Below are 18322 nucleotides of genomic sequence, written 5' to 3'. Positions count from 1 at the left end.
ACTTTCAAAAACCCTACAAATGAATGGCTCTGACTAACATTAAACTATACGTTTCACAAATCACTTACCTCACAAAAATCTTCGTTACTCAAGCTACTGCAATACAGCGAGCGCCACTACTGCCAGCTAAATAAAAGATTCAAACTACTGAAGGCACTAACTACTGATAGGCATAGTTAGCAAATGAAAGATTTTAATAGAGAACAAACAATGTATTTACCTTAATAGTCATAATATATATATCAGTTCATGACAAATTTCAAAAGTCCGCCATCTCTCTCCCCACATCCACCACTGCTGGCGGCTCACCTCCAACTGCGCAACGCTACGCGCAGTTCACATCCAGCTGCCGCTGCCCAACACTACAATGGCAGACAACAATGCAAACTAGCCACAGACTGCACACAGTACAGCCAGTGATTTTCATACAGAGCGCTACGTAACGTTGCCAACAAGAAAACATAAACAGCCTGCTTACAATATATACGTCTCAAAATTACTGTCTTAGATGTGTTGCACCACACCAAAGAATTCTGTGTGAATGTAAATTTTTTAAAGTTTTTTCCCCCGATAAGTGTAGACCAGAGCCAATGCTGTTGGAGTACTGGTTATTCTTTGAGTTTTGCGGTCCCTTTAAATACACTCCTGGAAATGGAAAAAAGAACACATTGACACCGGTGTGTCAGACCCACCATACTTGCTCCGGACACTGCGAGAGGGCTGTACAAGCAATGATCACACGCACGGCACAGCGGACACACCAGGAACCGCGGTGTTGGCCGTCGAATGGCGCTAGCTGCGCAGCATTTGTGCACCGCCGCCGTCAGTGTAAGCCAGTTTGCCGTGGCATACGGAGCTCCATCGCAGTCTTTAACACTGGTAGCATGCCGCGACAGCGTGGACGTGAACCGTATGTGCAGTTGACGGACTTTGAGCGAGGGCGTATAGTGGGCATGCGGGAGGCCGGGTGGACGTACCGCCGAATTGCTCAACACGTGGGGCGTGAGGTCTCCACAGTACATCGATGTTGTCGCCAGTGGTCGGCGGAGGGTGCACGTGCCCGTCGACCTGGGACCGGACCGCAGCGACGCACGGATGCACGCCAAGACCGTAGGATCCTACGCAGTGCCGTAGGGGACCGCACCGCCACTTCCCAGCAAATTAGGGACACTGTTGCTCCTGGGGTATCGGCGAGGACCATTCGCAACCGTCTCCATGAAGCTGGGCTACGGTCCCGCACACCGTTAGGCCGTCTTCCGCTCACGCCCCAACATCGTGCAGCCCGCCTCCAGTGGTGTCGCGACAGGCGTGAATGGAGGGACGAATGGAGACGTGTCGTCTTCAGCGATGAGAGTCGCTTCTGCCTTGGTGCCAATGATGGTCGTATGCGTGTTTGGCGCCGTGCAGGTGAGCGCCACAATCAGGACTGCATACGACCGAGGCACACAGGGCCAACACCCGGCATCATGGTGTGGGGAGCGATCTCCTACACTGGCCGTACACCACTGGTGATCGTCGAGGGGACACTGAATAGTGCACGGTACATCCAAACCGTCATCGAACCCATCGTTCTACCATTCCTAGACCGGCAAGGGAACTTGCTGTTCCAACAGGACAATGCACGTCCGCATGTATCCCGTGCCACTCAACGTGCTCTAGAAGGTGTAAGTCAACTACCCTGGCCAGCAAGATCTCCGGACCTGTCTCCCATTGAGCATGTTTGGGACTGGATGAAGCGTCGTCTCTCGCGGTCTGCACGTCCAGCACGAACGCTGGTCCAACTGAGGCGCCAGGTGGAAATGGCATGGCAAGCCGTTCCACAGGACTACATCCAGCATCTCTACGATCGTCTCCATGGGAGAATAGCAGCCTGCATTGCTGCGAAAGGTGGATATACACTGTACTAGTGCCGACATTGTGCATGCTCTGTTGCCTGTGTCTATGTGCCTGTGGTTCTGTCAGTGTGATCATGTGATGTATCTGACCCCAGGAATGTGTCAATAAGGTTTCCCCTTCCTGGGACAATGAATTCACGGTGTTCTTATTTCAATTTCCAGGAGTGTACATATCGACAGAACGGATATCATACTAAACTAATCTGGAACCATTCTATCGAATGGACACTTGAAATTTCACTTTAAAAATAATTTTGTTTGTAATGGCAAACAAACCGACACATTCCATCGAAACTGGGCGTCATCACGAGCAGTATTTGTTCTGGGATGACTCCTGCTATAGGCCTACGTTGGAAAAATGAAATTGCAAATATCGGTTGAAACACCAGAGAAAATGCGCCTGACGAATGTTAGGAGGGACACCTGGTATAGATACTGTTGTGTTGTTCCGTCAATTTGATCCTTCATCCGTTGCGAAGTAAATCATAAAGCAATTTCTGGTCCATTGCGGAAAGTAGCTACAACCCAAAGAAGGCTTTTTCAAGAGATATATACATATGTGATGTACAGGGTGTTACAAAAAGGTACGGCCAAACTTTCAGGAAACATTCTTCACACACAAATAAAGAAAAGATGCTATGTGGACATGTGTCCGGAAACGCTTAATTTCCATGTTAGAGCTCATTTTAGTTTCGTCAGTATGTACTGTACTTCCTCGATTCACCGCCAGTTGGCCCAATTGAAGGAAGGTAATGTTGACTTCAGTGCTTGTGTTGACATGCGACTCATTGCTCTACAGTACTAGCATCAAGCGCATCAGTACGTAGCATCAACAGGTTAGTGTTCATCACGAACGTTGTTTTGCAGTCAGTGCAATGTTTACAAATGCGGAGTTGGCAGATGCCCATTTGATTTATGGATTAGCATGGGGCAATAGCCGAGGCGCGGTACGTTTGTATCGAGACAGATTTCCAGAACGAAGGTGTCCCGACAGGAAGACGTTCGAAGCAATTGATCGGCGTCTTAGGGAGCACGGAACAGTCCAGCCTATGACTCGCGACTGGGGAAGACCTAGAACGACGAGGACACCTGTAGTGGACGAGGCAATTCTTCGTGCAGTTGACGATAACCCTAAAATCAGCGTCAGAGAAGTTGCTGCTGTACAAGGTAACGTTGACCACGTCACTGTATGGAGAGTGCTACGGGAGAACCAGTTGTTTCCGTACCATGTACAGCGTGTGCAGGCACTATCAGCAGCTGATTGGCCTCCACGTGTACACTTCTACGAATGGTTCGTCCAACAATGTGTCAATCCTCATTTCAGTGCAAATGTTCTCTTTACGGATGAGGCTTCATTCCAACGTGATCAAATTATAAATTTTCACAATCAACATGTGTGGGCTGACGAGAATCCGCACGCAATTGTGCAATCACGTCATCAACACAGATTTTCTGTGAACGTTTGGGCAGGCATTGTTGCTGATGTCTTGATTGGGCCCCATGTTCTTCCACCTATGCTCAATGGAGCACGTTATCATGATTTCGTACGGCACACTCTACCTATGCTGCTAGAACATGTGCCTTTATAAGTACAACACAACATGTGGTTCATGCACGATGGAGCTCCTGCACATTTCAGTCGATGTGTTCGTACGCGTCTCAACAACATATTCGGTGACCGATGGATTGATAGAGGCGGACCAATTCCATGGCCTCCACGTTCTCCTGACCTCAACCCTCTTGACTTTCATTTATGGGGGCATTTGAAAGCTCTTGTCTACGCAACCCCGGTACCAAATGTAGAGACTCTTCGTGCTCGTATTGTGGACGGCTGTGATACAATACGCCATTCTCCAGGGCTGCATCAGCGCATCAGGGATTCCATGCGACGGAGGGTGGATGCATGTATCCTCGCTAACGGAGGACATTTTGAACATTTCCTGTAACAAAGTGTTTGAAGTCACGCTGGTTCGTTCTGTTGCTGTGTGTTTCCATTCCATGATTAATGTGATGTGTAGAGAAGTAATAAAATGAGCTCTAACATGGAAAGTAAGCGTTTCCGGACACCTGTCCACATAACATATTTTCTTTCTTTGTGTGTGAGGAATGTTTCCTGAAAGTTTGGTCGTACCTTTTTGTAACACCCTGTATACGTCTCAAAATTACTGTCTTAGATGTGTTGCACCACAGCAAGGAATTCTGTGTGAATGTAAATTTTTAAAGTTTTTTTCCCCCAGTAAGTGTCGACCAGAGCCAATGCAGGCCCAAGCACGGTGTCACAGTCAGAGCGTAACCAGGAAGAAAAACCAATGTAGCGGTTAGCGAGACACACAACTGGGGCATTGCCACAACAACCCAAACTGAGTGGAGAATGCAATTGCAGCAGAATGGTCGAATCATAATATCATTCTGACAGCACTGCGCGGCGCTGTAACAAAACGTAAATTGTATCCAGGAAAGCCTTTCAGCATGCTGATATAGCAGAAAGAGCTAAGCAGAAGAGCTCAGAGCCGTAGTTGGGACATTGCAGCGTGGTCATTCAGAGCTACCAGCCTTAGAAAATGGGGCCAAATTCTCCCATCCACGCAACTCGATAACTTCATCGGCATAATCCGATCAGCATAAATACTGCGACTTCTGAAGCACACAAACCATTCGATTCGATTTTATTGAATGCTGTTTCGTTGCAGGTAGGCAGTAACCATTTAGCTTGACAGAATTGTGAGTTACAGTGAATCCACGTCAAGGCTGTTCCACAATGTGCTGCCTAATATTCATCTACTGAATTCAACTGCAAGACACTAGCCTGCCTGATTCACTGCACAGCTGTGGAATGCCACTGCTGCCACTAATGTGTAGACCTGAGCTGGGGGTCACCCAGGTGTGACCTGCCAGCTGCCGGCCACAGACACTGTCCGGGAGAGGGGCGAACTTGAATTGCCCGCTGGCTGTATCTGTGAACAGATGCTGCAATTGTTCCCGCCTCTTGTTGAGAGGCCTGGGCATACTTCTCATCGTGCCACACAGATCTGTTGGCCACTGACCTAGGCACAAACTACGATGGGTTCGAGAGCACTCCCATTAAGCAGTGCACCTTGCTACCAGCATCCCAACTGGGTAGACAATGGCTACAGAACCCTGGATCGCCATTCTGCCCGACGTGTCGGTGCTGAAGATGCAGTTCTTGACTTCCAGCATGCAGCGTAGACGCCACTGTGCTGGGTGTGTCAGAAACTCCTGGCTGCCTTTCGTCGACGCCACCGAGAAGATGTTTGCATTGTATGACTCCAGAAATAAAGGTATTTGCAGCCAACACTCTGCCACTGACGGTCTCGGGCCTTTCACTGGACCACACTCCTGCGCTCCGACCTCGGCGTCCTACACTCGTTGAGATCACAGCTCTCTGCATCTCCACAGAGGCACGGTACAAAGTATGTTTGTAGTGCGTGGACTCTGAGGAAGACGTTATTAATATTTGCGTTCCACATGCTGTAACCTCCACCACATTGTGTCGTACGTTAGTTCTAGATTAACTGCCGGTAAATTATGTAGTCAGTATCAGTCTTACGAAATAATGATAATATTAATTATTTATTAGAGTAACTTTTGTGACTGAAACATAATCGAACCCTTTGCTTTCTACCACTCAGAAAATTACCAGATTGGGAAGCACTCTTCTAAGATAAATTGTAGATTCAGTATTGTGTCTCATTTTCCGATACCTTAACCAGGTTTCCCATTTTTCTGTAAGTACACTACTGGCCATTAAAATTGCTACACCAAGAAGAAATGCAGATGATAAACGGGCATTCATTGGACAAATATATTGTACTAGAACTGACATGTAACTACATTTTCACGCAATTTGGGAGCATAGATCCTGAAAAATCAGTACCCAGCACAACCACCTTGGCCGTAATAACGGCCCTGATACGCCTGGACATTGAGTCAAACAGAGCTTGGATGGCGTGTACAGGTACAGCTGCCCATGCAGCTTCAACACGATACCACAGTTCATCAAGAGTAGTGACTGTCGTATTGTGACGAGCCAGTTGCTCGGCCACCATTGACCAGACGTTTTCAATTGGTGAAAGATCTGGAGAATGTGTTGGCCAGGGCAGCAGTCAAACATTTTCTGTATCCAGAAAGGCCCGTACAGAACCTGTAACATGCGGTCGTGCATTATCCTGCTGAAATGTAGGGTTTCGCAGAAACTGAATGAAGGGTAGAAAATGGTTCAAATGGCTCTGAGCACTATGGGACTTAACAGCTGTGGTCATCAGTCCCCTAGAACTTACAACTACTTAAACCTAACTAACCTAGGGCAGAACACGCATCCATGCCCGAGGCAGGATTCGAACCTGCGACCGTAGCAGTCGCGCGGTTCCGGACTGCGCGCCTAGAACCGAGAGACCACCGCGGCCGGCCATGAAGGGTAGAGCCACGGGTCGTAACACATCCGAAATGTAACGTCCACTGTTCAAAGTGCCGTCAATGCGAACAAGAAGTGACCGAGACGTGTAACCGATGGCACCTCATACCATCACGCCGTGTGATACGCCAGTATGGCTATGACGAATACACGCTTCCAATGTGTGTTCACCGCGATGTCGCCAAACACGGATGCCACCATCATGATGCTGTAAACAGAACCTGGATTCATCCGAAAAAAATGGCGTTTTGCCATTCGTGCACCCAGTTTCGTCGTTGACTACACCATCGCAGGCGTTCCTGTCTGTGATGCAGTGTCAAGGGTAACCGCAGCCATGGTCTCCGAGCTGATAGTCCATGCTGCTGCAAACGTCGTCGAACTGTTCGTGCAGATGGTTGTTGTCTTGCAAACGTCCCCATCTGTTGACTCAAGGATCGAGACGTGGCTGCACGATCCGTTACAGCATGCGGATAAGATGCCTGTCATCTCGACTGCTAGTGATACGAGGCCGTTGGGATCCAGCACGGCGTTGCGTATTACTCTCCTGAACCCACCGATTCCATATTCTGCTAACAGTCATTGGATCTCGACCAACGCGAGCAGCAATATCGCGATACGATAAACCGCAATCGCTATAGGCTACAATCCGACCTTTATCAAAGTCGGAAACGTGATGGTACGCATTTCTCCTCCTTACACGAGGCATCACAACAACGTTTCACCAGGCAACGCCGGTCAACTGCTGTTTATGTATGAGAAATCGGTAGGAAACTTTCCTCATGTTAGCTCGTTGTAAGTGTCGCCACCGGCGCCAACCTTGTGTGAATGCTCTTAAAAGCTAATCATTTGCATATCACAGCATCTTCTTCCTGTCGCTTAAATTTCGCGTCTGTACCTCGTCATCTTCGTGATGTAGCAATTTTAATAGCCAGTAGTGTAATTCGCATCAGTATTTTGCAGTTATGACTTATTAAACTGATAGTTACGTGATATTCACATTTTTCAGCACTTACCTCTTTTTGGAGTATGGGCACCAAAAAATTTCCAAGATTCCATCATAGCTATTTCATGCTCACATTTATAGTTGGTGTAGTAGCTCTAAATGTGCGTAAGTGACAGCGTTGTGCAGAGGGTAATTGTTGGCCATTCGGATAGGTGGCGATGGTGCGGATGGCGACGGATGGAATGCTGCGGAAATCGAAGCGCCAGCAGTACCGCCACGTAATGGACGCGATGCGGCGCATACGGCACGAGGAGGGCCTGTGGGCGCTGTGGTCCGGCTCTCTCCACAGCGTGGTGCGCACCGTGCTCAGCCTCGGTGTCTCCATGCCCTTCTATGCCGGCATGCGCTCCTCACTCATCGCCTCTGGTCAGTCGCTCGTCCATCCATTCACTCTATTTCGTACTCTGACAAGCGGACCTCACAGACTGTCCCTCTTCCATATTCGTCATTCTTACTGGATTTTAAGCTCGGTGTCTGGACATCAGTTACCTAATACACTGTCGAGCTGCAAAACATTTCTAGCCTATAAATGTATTCATCGATAACTCAGTGCGTCCCATTATAGATTTGTAGTGGAGATATCACTTATTTGCATCTCGTTAGTAGTAACCCTAGTTTCCTATTACCGACATTTCATATTTATTGACAAATGGAAATGTTAATTAACAAATATCGTATTCTACTTTTTGATGAAATAATATTTTATCTAATTACTGGTTGTATGACAGTGACCCAAGAGCGCTAACACTCACACTTCCTGGACACAGGGAGACAAGCCAGCCCCGGGTAGAAGCCAGCTTCGCAGATTAATGATGTGAGCTGTTGATACAGTCAGTCTGGATGTGGTTTTTTGGGCTGTTTCGCACATCCATCTGGGTAAATGCCGGACACGTACCAACGTCCTGCACACTGAACAAAGATTTAGAAAAAGACTTTCGAAGTTCAGTATAAAGAGCTGCACTAGCCGCAGACAAGAGGGACACGTAGATCTCTTCACAAGGGGGGAATGGTGGTATCAGGAAGCACATCCGGCCACCAGACATCACTAACATCGCCAAAACCGATACATAACAAGGACGACTCCATATGGGAAAAGGCAAAACGAAAACAATGAAAATAAGATGGTTGTATGAATCGAGATAAATCACAGGAATTCGCCGAAAACAATTTAAAATAATTTTTCCATTAATTTATTGTCTTTTTTCTCTTTAATTCATTCACCATACAATTAGAAGACCAATAAAGACAACGTTATTTCCGGGTACAATGGAAAGCATTTCTGTAGTTATGTCCTATGGACAGGGGTAAATAAACGAAAAACAAAAATTAATAAAATAATAACTGGGTTCTGACCGTCGTTTTCTCAGAAACGGTCAAGTATCAACGGATAAGCCGAGATACATGTTCACTTATTTTGACCCCTCTTCCACTCAGCGGAGTTTCTGGGAAATCGGGGCATGGTACTTCTTGTCTTCTCCTTATGGGGAGTATCAATACTGGAGGGAATTATCATATTTATCCTAACTGAACGTCGTGATAAGAGACAGTATTTGTTAGTGAGTAAACAGTAATTCTGTTGCTTTGAACTTCCTCAAAGGAATCTTTATCAATGAGGGTCCTACTGTCGTTGTCCGCCTGTGTTGGAAAGTTAATTACTGAGATCAAGTAGGAGGATCTACATTAAGTTTCCATGTTCTTTTTCTATCAGAATCATTTAGAAAATCTACATTGAAATCACCACAGCCTATTAACTGCATGCTGTTGTCTGACCATCAGCAATGTAAGGAATGCAAATTCCTCATAAACAGTCCAGAATTTCCCATTGGTTCCTATATACATTTACAATTACAAGTGAACCATTTTCACTTATTAATTCAGCAGCACACACTTCTATGTGCAGATCAACACATAATCTGCAAGACTCAATGTTTTTGAACTTTTATTCTGTCTTAAAATAAGTAGCAACTCCTTCTTTTCCCATACTAGTTCTGGATGATTGAGATGGTGCAGCGTAATCTTTTATTTGCAACTTTTCTAACCGTTTGGCTATGTGGTGCTCAGCTAGGCACAGGATCTTTTCTGAGCGCTCTAAATTTTCCAGGCAGACAAGAAGCTCTTCCATCTTAATTCTCAGTCCCCCAATATTCTGATGAAATCAATTAACCTTACTTTCCAGTGTATTCTTAAGCATATTGTGAGGCTCTTCTGTTATTTGAGCTTCTTTTATAACAGGCAGCCTGAACCGTAATTGGAAGTATAAAAGCTCCATCTGTGTGACTTTCCCAAGCATTTTGACTGCTTAGTGAGAGAAAAATTATGTAATGATTTTTTAAAATTAGATACGCCTGTAATTTGAGGATGACACTCGATGGAATCGTTAGTCTTAGCACAAAAAAAAATTGCATTAGCGAGAGAGGTACGAACGGGTTATTTCATAGTGCCCTATTTCATGATTGTAGCTAGTTTAACGATCTAGAAAAAAATAACTGGCTCGAAATAGATCGGTATGCGGGGGCAGAGGGCTTCTGCGATGAGCTGACCCGGAGAAAACTATTAGTCCTTTCATGCTGTGACCGTGAAATCGGAAAGTAAAGATTGCAAGCTCTTGAAAAGTGTGAGAATTCTACTCAATTCTTACGTACCGCTCAAGCGGCCATTTTACACAGTCCAAGCCAGCCAGAAATAATCCTTTTTCACGTACCTCCTTTTACAACCTCGATGAGCAGCAAAACCCTTTCGCCTTCTCTGCAATAAAACGTGCCACAGGACAACAATAATTGTTTACACCGATTTTTTCACTTGAATGATTATTATTAATTAATGAATGTGCCTACTCTCATTTGCCCAAACTCCGTTCAACGCCAAAATTGCGACAAAACAAGATCAACCTATACATATCTACTGTTTTTCTGCAGAGATCATGATATTCCATCTGGCACCGAAATTATTTATTGTTAAGTCTTCATAAAATAAAAATGTAACTCTCCGATACTAGTACTTACTGGGATTTTGCTTTAGGCCATGTTTAGTATATCTCGTCTTCCAATTGTAACGACAGGCACTGCGATCATATGAGATTTCATTTCAGTCAGCAGCAGCCTGCTCGACTCAGTGTTCACACAATTCACAGTAGTGTTAACCCAGGGCTAATGAACGATGCTCTAGGACCTCCACAAAACTCACATTTGTGAGTGTAGTTTGTACTCCTATTTCATCCATGTCACCCCTAGTAGTGTAGTTTCAGTCCTTAGCCACGCCGTTTCCTACTCTATCTACTATAATAACCTGACCATTTTCGTCAAAATCTTTGCACAGATTCCCTACGACCTCTCTCATCTGGCTAAGGCTAGCATTTGACTTCAACTTACTTGCGACCTGGTACACTATTCCTAACTTGTCCTGTACCACCTGGCCTACACCCCTGCCAGGGCTACTACCTAGCACCATAACACTTTCCTTCATTCTATCTTTTGGTCCCGACCTACACTTAGTTTCTTTGCTATAAGTCTGCTGTAGCCTAATGTGACCTACAGTTGTATGAGGCTCTACCCTCTCTTCTTCAGGTAATAAGTCAAACTTATTAAATTAAAAACTGATAGCCCAAATGTAGTTGAAGAGCTGTTAATCTTTCATCCATTACCTGTTACCTTTACCCAGTTCCTACAATATTATTCCCCCTCCAGCCTATCGAGTTCAAATTCCGCATGTTCTAATTCAGGTTGAAGGGCACAAATCTTTATCTCTTGCCCGGCGATTCTCTTGTCTTTTTCGCAGAGACAACGGTTCCATGGGAGACTCTCACTGAATTCCTGATTCAGTTCTCCTCTACAGTAACCCTAGTGGAATACCAACCTACAATTTACCCATACCACTCTGTGTGTCTGACTACCCTATGGCAACACCCACATTATTACACATTGCAACACAGATTAAATGCTCAAAAATAGAATTAAATCACTTAACACACTTTACAGTACACAACTTTTCGTTACTAACGATTCGCAAAAATTAGACCTTCATGTTAGCGCTTCTGGTGTGTAACGTAAAAAGTTAATTACACTCCTGGAAATGGAAAAAAGAACACATTGACACCGGTGTGTCAGACCCACCATACTTGCTCCGGACACTGCGAGAGGGCTGTACAAGCAATGATCACACGCACGGCACAGCGGACACACCAGGAACCGCGGTGTTGGCCGTCGAATGGCGCTAGCTGCGCAGCATTTGTGCACCGCCGCCGTCAGTGTAAGCCAGTTTGCCGTGGCATACGGAGCTCCATCGCAGTCTTTAACACTGGTAGCATGCCGCGACAGCGTGGACGTGAACCGTATGTGCAGTTGACGGACTTTGAGCGTGGGCGTATAGTGGGCATGCGGGAGGCCGGGTGGACGTACCGCCGAATTGCTCAACACGTGGGGCGTGAGGTCTCCACAGTACATCGATGTTGTCGCCAGTGGTCGGCGGAAGGTGCACGTGCCCGTCGACCTGGGACCGGACCGCAGCGACGCACGGATGCACGCCAAGACCGTAGGATCCTACGCAGTGCCGTAGGGGACCGCACCGCCACTTCCCAGCAAATTAGGGACACTGTTGCTCCTGGGGTATCGGCGAGGACGATTCGCAACCGTCTCCATGAAGCTGGGCTACGGTCCCGCACACCGTTAGGCCGTCTTCCGCTCACGCCCCAACATCGTGCAGCCCGCCTCCAGTGGTGTCGCGACAGGCGTGAATGGAGGGACGAATGGAGACGTGTCGTCTTCAGCGATGAGAGTCGCTTCTGCCTTGGTGCCAATGATGGTCGTATGCGTGTTTGGCGCCGTGCAGGTGAGCGCCACAATCAGGACTTCCAGAACAGTTCCGAAATCGGACTGCTGCACTGGAGTATATACAGGGATTGGACAAAAGTATGGGAACACCACGGGAAATGCATGCTTGCATATAAATGCAGGTGCTAACTAAGCTTGTACGTTGCGCTGCTGTATTTGATCAGGAAAAGGACCTGTGCATCAATACGTTGCAAGCGTTGGTCGTCTTCAGAACGGTCTTCTCTGTGGTTTTGCGTGCATTATGTCAGAACTCAGCGAATTCGAACGTGGCCCTATTATTGGTACTCGTATGATGAACGCTTCCATAGCCAAGGTAGCCGGAGTGCTGAGAGTTTCAACAGGCACCAAGTCAAAGATTTGTACCACATACGGGGAAAGCGGGGAAACATCGTCCGCTAGGTCATAAGACGAACAAAAGTGTTTATTTTGTGATCGTGACAGATGATCTTTGAAGAGAATTGTGGCGATAAATAAGAGGACAACAGCTGTAAAAGTCCCTGAAAAACTGAATGCCGCACCCGCAAACGCTGTCAGTAGCAAAAAAACACGAAGGGGAATTACAGCGTGGATGTTTGGTTTGTGGGGCTCTCAGCAATGCGGTTACCAGCGCCCTTACAAAGTCGCAATTTTTACACAGTCCAATTTTTCGTACACAATCCACAAGTGGTGATGATGAAATGATGAGAAAATCCACAACCTGGTCGGGAATCGAAACCGGGACCCCCTGATCTAGAGGCAGCAACGCTAGCCACTAGACCACGAGCTGCGGACACGAAATTTAAGATGAGGGCTCTACCGGCCGGACACTTGCACACACAGTTCAAAGCAACAGGCCTAGCAAAGAATTCCACGCTGTCTCATAGGAACGCACGTTTGTTTCGTGTAGACTTGCCGTAATTGAAAAAATAACTTGATTGGTCACTCCATACCATTAACTACTGACTTCAGAAACACACTTCAGAACACTATGTCCGCCCAGAGCACATACGACACCACCAAACCACTTCACGAAATTATTTTAAAAGGCGCACATTGTTTATTCAAGTATCGAAAATGTCTAAATAATGGTAACTGGTTCTTCTGTGGGACGTACTTTCTTCACGAAACTTTTTTTTTTTTTCGTAGTCGCGAGCTTCCTATTGAAAAAATAGTTCTTGTCATTCTCTGTCTTTCACTGAATGCCAAGCCGTCTTAAGTCCCATAAACTTTAACTGAAGTTGCCCCTACATTCTACCACAAAAAAATATCGCAATGGGAATTTAACTGTTTGGCTTCAGACCGACCGATCAAGAACTGAAGTTTACTAACTGCTTCCTAGTATCTTTCTTACACGGCATATGAGGTTAATGACCACAGGAGCGCGATGGCGTGCTAAAACACACATTGGGAAGAGTTTGACGAAGGGAGTTGATTTCAAACGGACATTTATTCACAAAATGGAGAGTATTCCTGAATTTCAGTAAACATTTAACAAGTATAAAAGCCTAACACCGTGGTTCCGTAAAGGAAAATGTTTGTCGTTATATTGATCATCATTATTCAGCGAGGATTAAGTAAACTAAGGAACGCAACATGAGCGTGCATTTTTTCACACGCAAAGATTCAAACACCCAGAGAATAACTGAAGGCAGAATTCCCATTTTCTAGTAAAGGTTGAGCTGTTAAAAGTAGCTTGTGACTCACAACGAAAAGAAGATCGAAACATAATCGGAATTACGATGGATGCGGTGATTTGTAACTGGATAAAAAACAAAATCGACCCTATCTGAATCTAATTAAATGATAGCATATACTGTACATCACTCGTGAGAACCCCATAAAACTTCTGATAAATGACGTTAAAAATTACAGAAAATTCGTAACACGAAAGACTGAGCTAACTTCCACACAAAATTACCTTTCAGATGTCCTCAGAAGTAGCACATCGTACTCACCACACGCCATCACCAAGACTATTCAGCGACTGACCAACTCTATACAAAAATACAACTTGTCTCCCTTACAAAGAGATCGAAAAAAGCTTGGAGGGGGTGAACTGCCGCCAATCGACAAGTCGAATTTTTCAGTGGCACCAGGTATTTTCTCCAATCAGAAGACACGAGAGACAACACGTATTTTGTTTACTTCGCCCAAAATTTCCCATCGGTTCAACTTTTAAAATGTGAACAACCACGTGGCATATGATTGGGTCTGAAGGAACCAGTGGCGAGGCAGAACGTTAAGAAAATTCGGGCAGATAACTACCCTGCTGGAGTGGTAACTCAAGCCAGGTTCGAAAATTCAACCCTACGACCGTTCCCAGACGTATATCACAAGACTGAACCAAGAAAGTCCATCTGAATATCATCAAAGTGCATGCTTTTGCAATTACACCCACATTTATAGGATCTAACGACCATCAATGTGTAGGAAAGGTGGTTAAAGATACATGGCATTCTGAATATCAAACGTAATAGAAATGAAACTCACTTAACTCGATTCCCAGAGTGATCTCCCCCTTTGCATTTTAAGAAATGAGAAAAAAACAGGCAAAGAAAAGCCTGTCTGCAGAACTTGTTAATCTACAAAATTTCATGAAAGGTGGACTGACTGCAGTCTTTCAATTTTAACGTTTAGACCTTCCGGCTATTCAGCTAAAGGAATAGAATTCAAACATTTCCAATGACTTTAAATGAAACAACAAGTTTACTGTTACCAGTCACCGTTTTATTTATTTCCACGACGCGCTTCAAAGGTTTTAAACCTCCATCATCGGTTGGATTTACATTAGTTAGTATGAAATTTGTATGCGTGTTGTGTTACGATTTTTTGGAGGAACGTGTGGCACTGTCTCCAGTGTTCACAGGTTCCTTTCGCTGACATAACACATCACATGTATACTGCCATATTTGTAAACAAATATTACAAATATGACAGTATACATGTGATGTGTTACGACAGCGAAAAGAACCTATGACCACTGGAGACAGTGCCACAAGTTCCTCCAAAAAATCGTAACACAACACACACACACACACACACACACACACACACACACACACAAATGTCATACTAACTAATGTAAATCCACCCGATGATGGAGGTTTAAACCTTTGAAACGCGTCGTGGAAATAAATAAAACGGTGACTGGCAACAGTAAACTTGTTGTTTCATTTAATGTCAATAACAGTCACGGTAAAGCCTACCCTAAAATGTTCGCATTTAAATTTTCCACTGACTGCTTTCGGTTCCCACTAATAGAACTCAGCGAAGAACTGCTTCCGCCTAGGGCTTCTCAGGTTTATTTCCTAGAGGTTGTTAGGAAACACCAACCCTCCTGTGAGAATCACTCACACTTGAAAACAGCATGATCGGTCCAAACCATCACACATTTTGGGGGATAAGGGATAAACTGGACCATTACTTCCATGATGCAGGAAACGGCTTTCTCTGACGTATACAATAGTCACAGAAACTAGAAAAAAGATGAGGTGTGCATATGGTATTTTACAGAAGGTGTCACCCCATATTAACTTTATCAAAGAATGCCTCCCATTTATGGTGTTTGTTGACTTGTTGGTATGTGGAGTACCGACACAAAAGCTCTCTCCAGAAAAAGAAATTCGAGGTACAGTCCTCAGCTGGAAAAATCGTGGCATCAGTATTATGGGAGACAAATGGCGTTTATCCACACCGATTTCCTTGAAAGAGGAACAACAACTTTGATTCGTCTACTAACATTGGTGTAGAAGGCAAAGGGAAATGTTTTTCGGCAGTATGACAGTGCCAGACCACACACCTCACATGTCATCATAACAGAACATCGGAAACTGAAGTTCACCACTGTACAGCATCCTGCATACTGCTCAAATTCAGCACCGCCTGACTTCCATCTGTTCCACGCAATGAAAGAAATGCTACTGAGACGTCACTATGCGTATTAAGAAGAAGCCGTGGGAAGTGTGAGAGGCTGGCTGCGGAAACAGTGTAGCGCCTTCTTCTGTGACGGCCTCAGGACACTTTTCATCGTTGAGATACACTGCTGGCCATTAAAATGGCTACACCAAGAAGAAAGGCAGATGATAAATGGGTATTCATTGCACAAATATATTATACTAGAACTGACATGTGATTACATTTTCACGCAATTTGGGTGCATAGATCCTGAGAAATCAGTATCCAGAACAACCACCTCTAGCCGTAATAGCGGCCTTGATACTCCTGGACATTGAATCAAACAGCGCCTGGATGGCGTGTACAGGTACAGCTGCCCATGCAGCTTCAACACGATACCACATTTCATCAAGAGTAGTGACTGGCTTATTGTGACGAGCCAGTTGCTCGGCCACCATTGACCAGACGTTTTCAGTTGGTGAGAGATCTGGAGAATGTGTTGGCCAGGGCAGCAGTCGAACATTTTGTGTATCCAGAAAGGCCCGTACAGGACCTGCAACATTCGGTCGTGCATTATCCTGCTGAAATGTAGGGTTTCGCAGGAATCGAATGAAGGGTAGTGCCAATGGTCGTAACACATCTGAAATGTAACATGCACTGTTCAAATTGCCGTCAATGCGAACAAGAGGTGACCGAGACGCGTAATCAATGGCATCCCATACCATCACGCCAGGTGATACGCCAATATGGCGATGACGAATACACGCTTCCAATGTGCTTTCACCGTCGCCAAACACGGATGCACCCATCAATATTCTCTAAACAGAACCTAGTTTAATCTGAAAAAATGACGTTTTCCCATTCGTGCACCCAGGTTCGCCGTTGAGTACACCATCGCAGGCGCTCCTGTCTGTGATGCAGCGTCAAGGGTAACCGCAGCCATGGTCTCCGCGCTGATAGTCCATGCTGCTGCAAACGTCGTCGAACTGTTCGTGCAGATGGTTGTTGTCTTGCAAACGTCCCCATCTGTTGACTCAGGGATCGAGACGTGGCTGCACGATCCGTTACAGCCATGCGGATAAGATGCCTGTCATCTCGACTGCTAGTGATACGAGGCCGTTGGGATCCAGCAAGGCGTTGCGTATTACCCTCCTGAACCCACCGATTCCATATTCTGCTAACAGTCATTGGATCTCGACCAACGCGAGCAGCAATATCGCGATACGATAAACCGCAATCGCTATAGGCTACAATCCGACCTTTATCAAAGTCGGAAAAGTGATGGTACGCATTTCTCCTCCTTACACGAGGCATCACAACAACGTTTCACCAGGCAACGCCGGTCAACTGCTGTTTATGTATGAGAAATCGGTAGGAAACTTTCCTCATGTTAGCTCGTTGTAAGTGTCGCCACCGGCGCCAACCTTGTGTGAATGTTCTTAAAAGTTAATCATTTGCATATCACAGCATTTTATTCCTGTCGGTTAAATTTTGCGTCTGTAGCACGTCATCTTAGTGGTGTAGCAATTTTAATGGCCAGTAGTGTAAATGTATCCAACTTCCGGGTTATTATGTGGAAAAGTGAACATCTCTAAGTAAAGAGCACTATTTAAAATTGCTTCTGCGTTTTACTTATTAAAATTTTTGCATAAAAAAAGTTACTAAGGAGGGAGGCATTATTTTTCCCTCAACTCTCATCTGTGAGCCAAATGCGTGTGTGTATCTGTGTGACTATATAAAATGCAGTAAGGTCTATAATTGGCTTGACATATAATAAGTGCCTCTTTCAGTATCGTGTCCTCCGATTTCGAAGGTTCCCACAGCCGTTTGACGCTGGCGTGCATGTGTGTGATGTGTGCAGGAATGGCACCAGACAGCGCTAGCCTGCACTTCTGCTGCAGCGCAGGCACAGGACTCATAGCTTCCGTAGTCACCTTGCCCAGTGACTTCGCCAAGACAAGGTGAGTAGTCGCCATTACTACATAGGATCTTGCTCTCGCTAGTTGAGTTGACTAAGAAATGGTCCAATCCTACAGGTCCGAACTTGCCCTGACATTGTTTACACGGGGAGAATACACCGACAGAAACAAACTCGAAATTTTAGCTGCTAAGTCACACTGCAAATATTTTTACAAAATGCTGAAAATAGCCAAATTCGTTGCTCGTCAGGCGGCTGGATTAATGTACATCTCTGCTATCGTTGCAGCAGACAGTGCATATCCTTGGTTGTCGTCACTTCGGTAAACAGATAACACGGCATGATGCGATCTTAATTTGTAAAGCAAAATTCAAT

At 45.4% G+C, this 18322-nt stretch overlaps 1 protein-coding gene across 1 annotated transcript; it reads left to right on the top strand.

Annotated features, from left to right (window-relative positions):
- Window positions 1–7488: 7488 nt before the first annotated feature.
- On the top strand, window positions 7489–17994 carry LOC124594368 (mitochondrial 2-oxoglutarate/malate carrier protein-like). Its single transcript, XM_047132736.1, has 2 exons — window positions 7489–7696; window positions 17891–17994. Exons 1-2 carry the CDS (start codon window positions 7489–7491, stop codon window positions 17992–17994), a joined length of 312 nt encoding a protein of 103 aa, XP_046988692.1.
- Window positions 17995–18322: the final 328 nt, after the last annotated feature.

This window comes from Schistocerca americana, chromosome 2 (assembly GCF_021461395.2).
Source record: "Schistocerca americana isolate TAMUIC-IGC-003095 chromosome 2, iqSchAmer2.1, whole genome shotgun sequence".
NCBI lineage: Eukaryota > Metazoa > Arthropoda > Insecta > Orthoptera > Acrididae > Schistocerca > Schistocerca americana.
The sequence above is the reverse complement of the archived record's forward strand: the minus strand, read 5'-3'. Positions and strand labels throughout refer to the sequence as shown.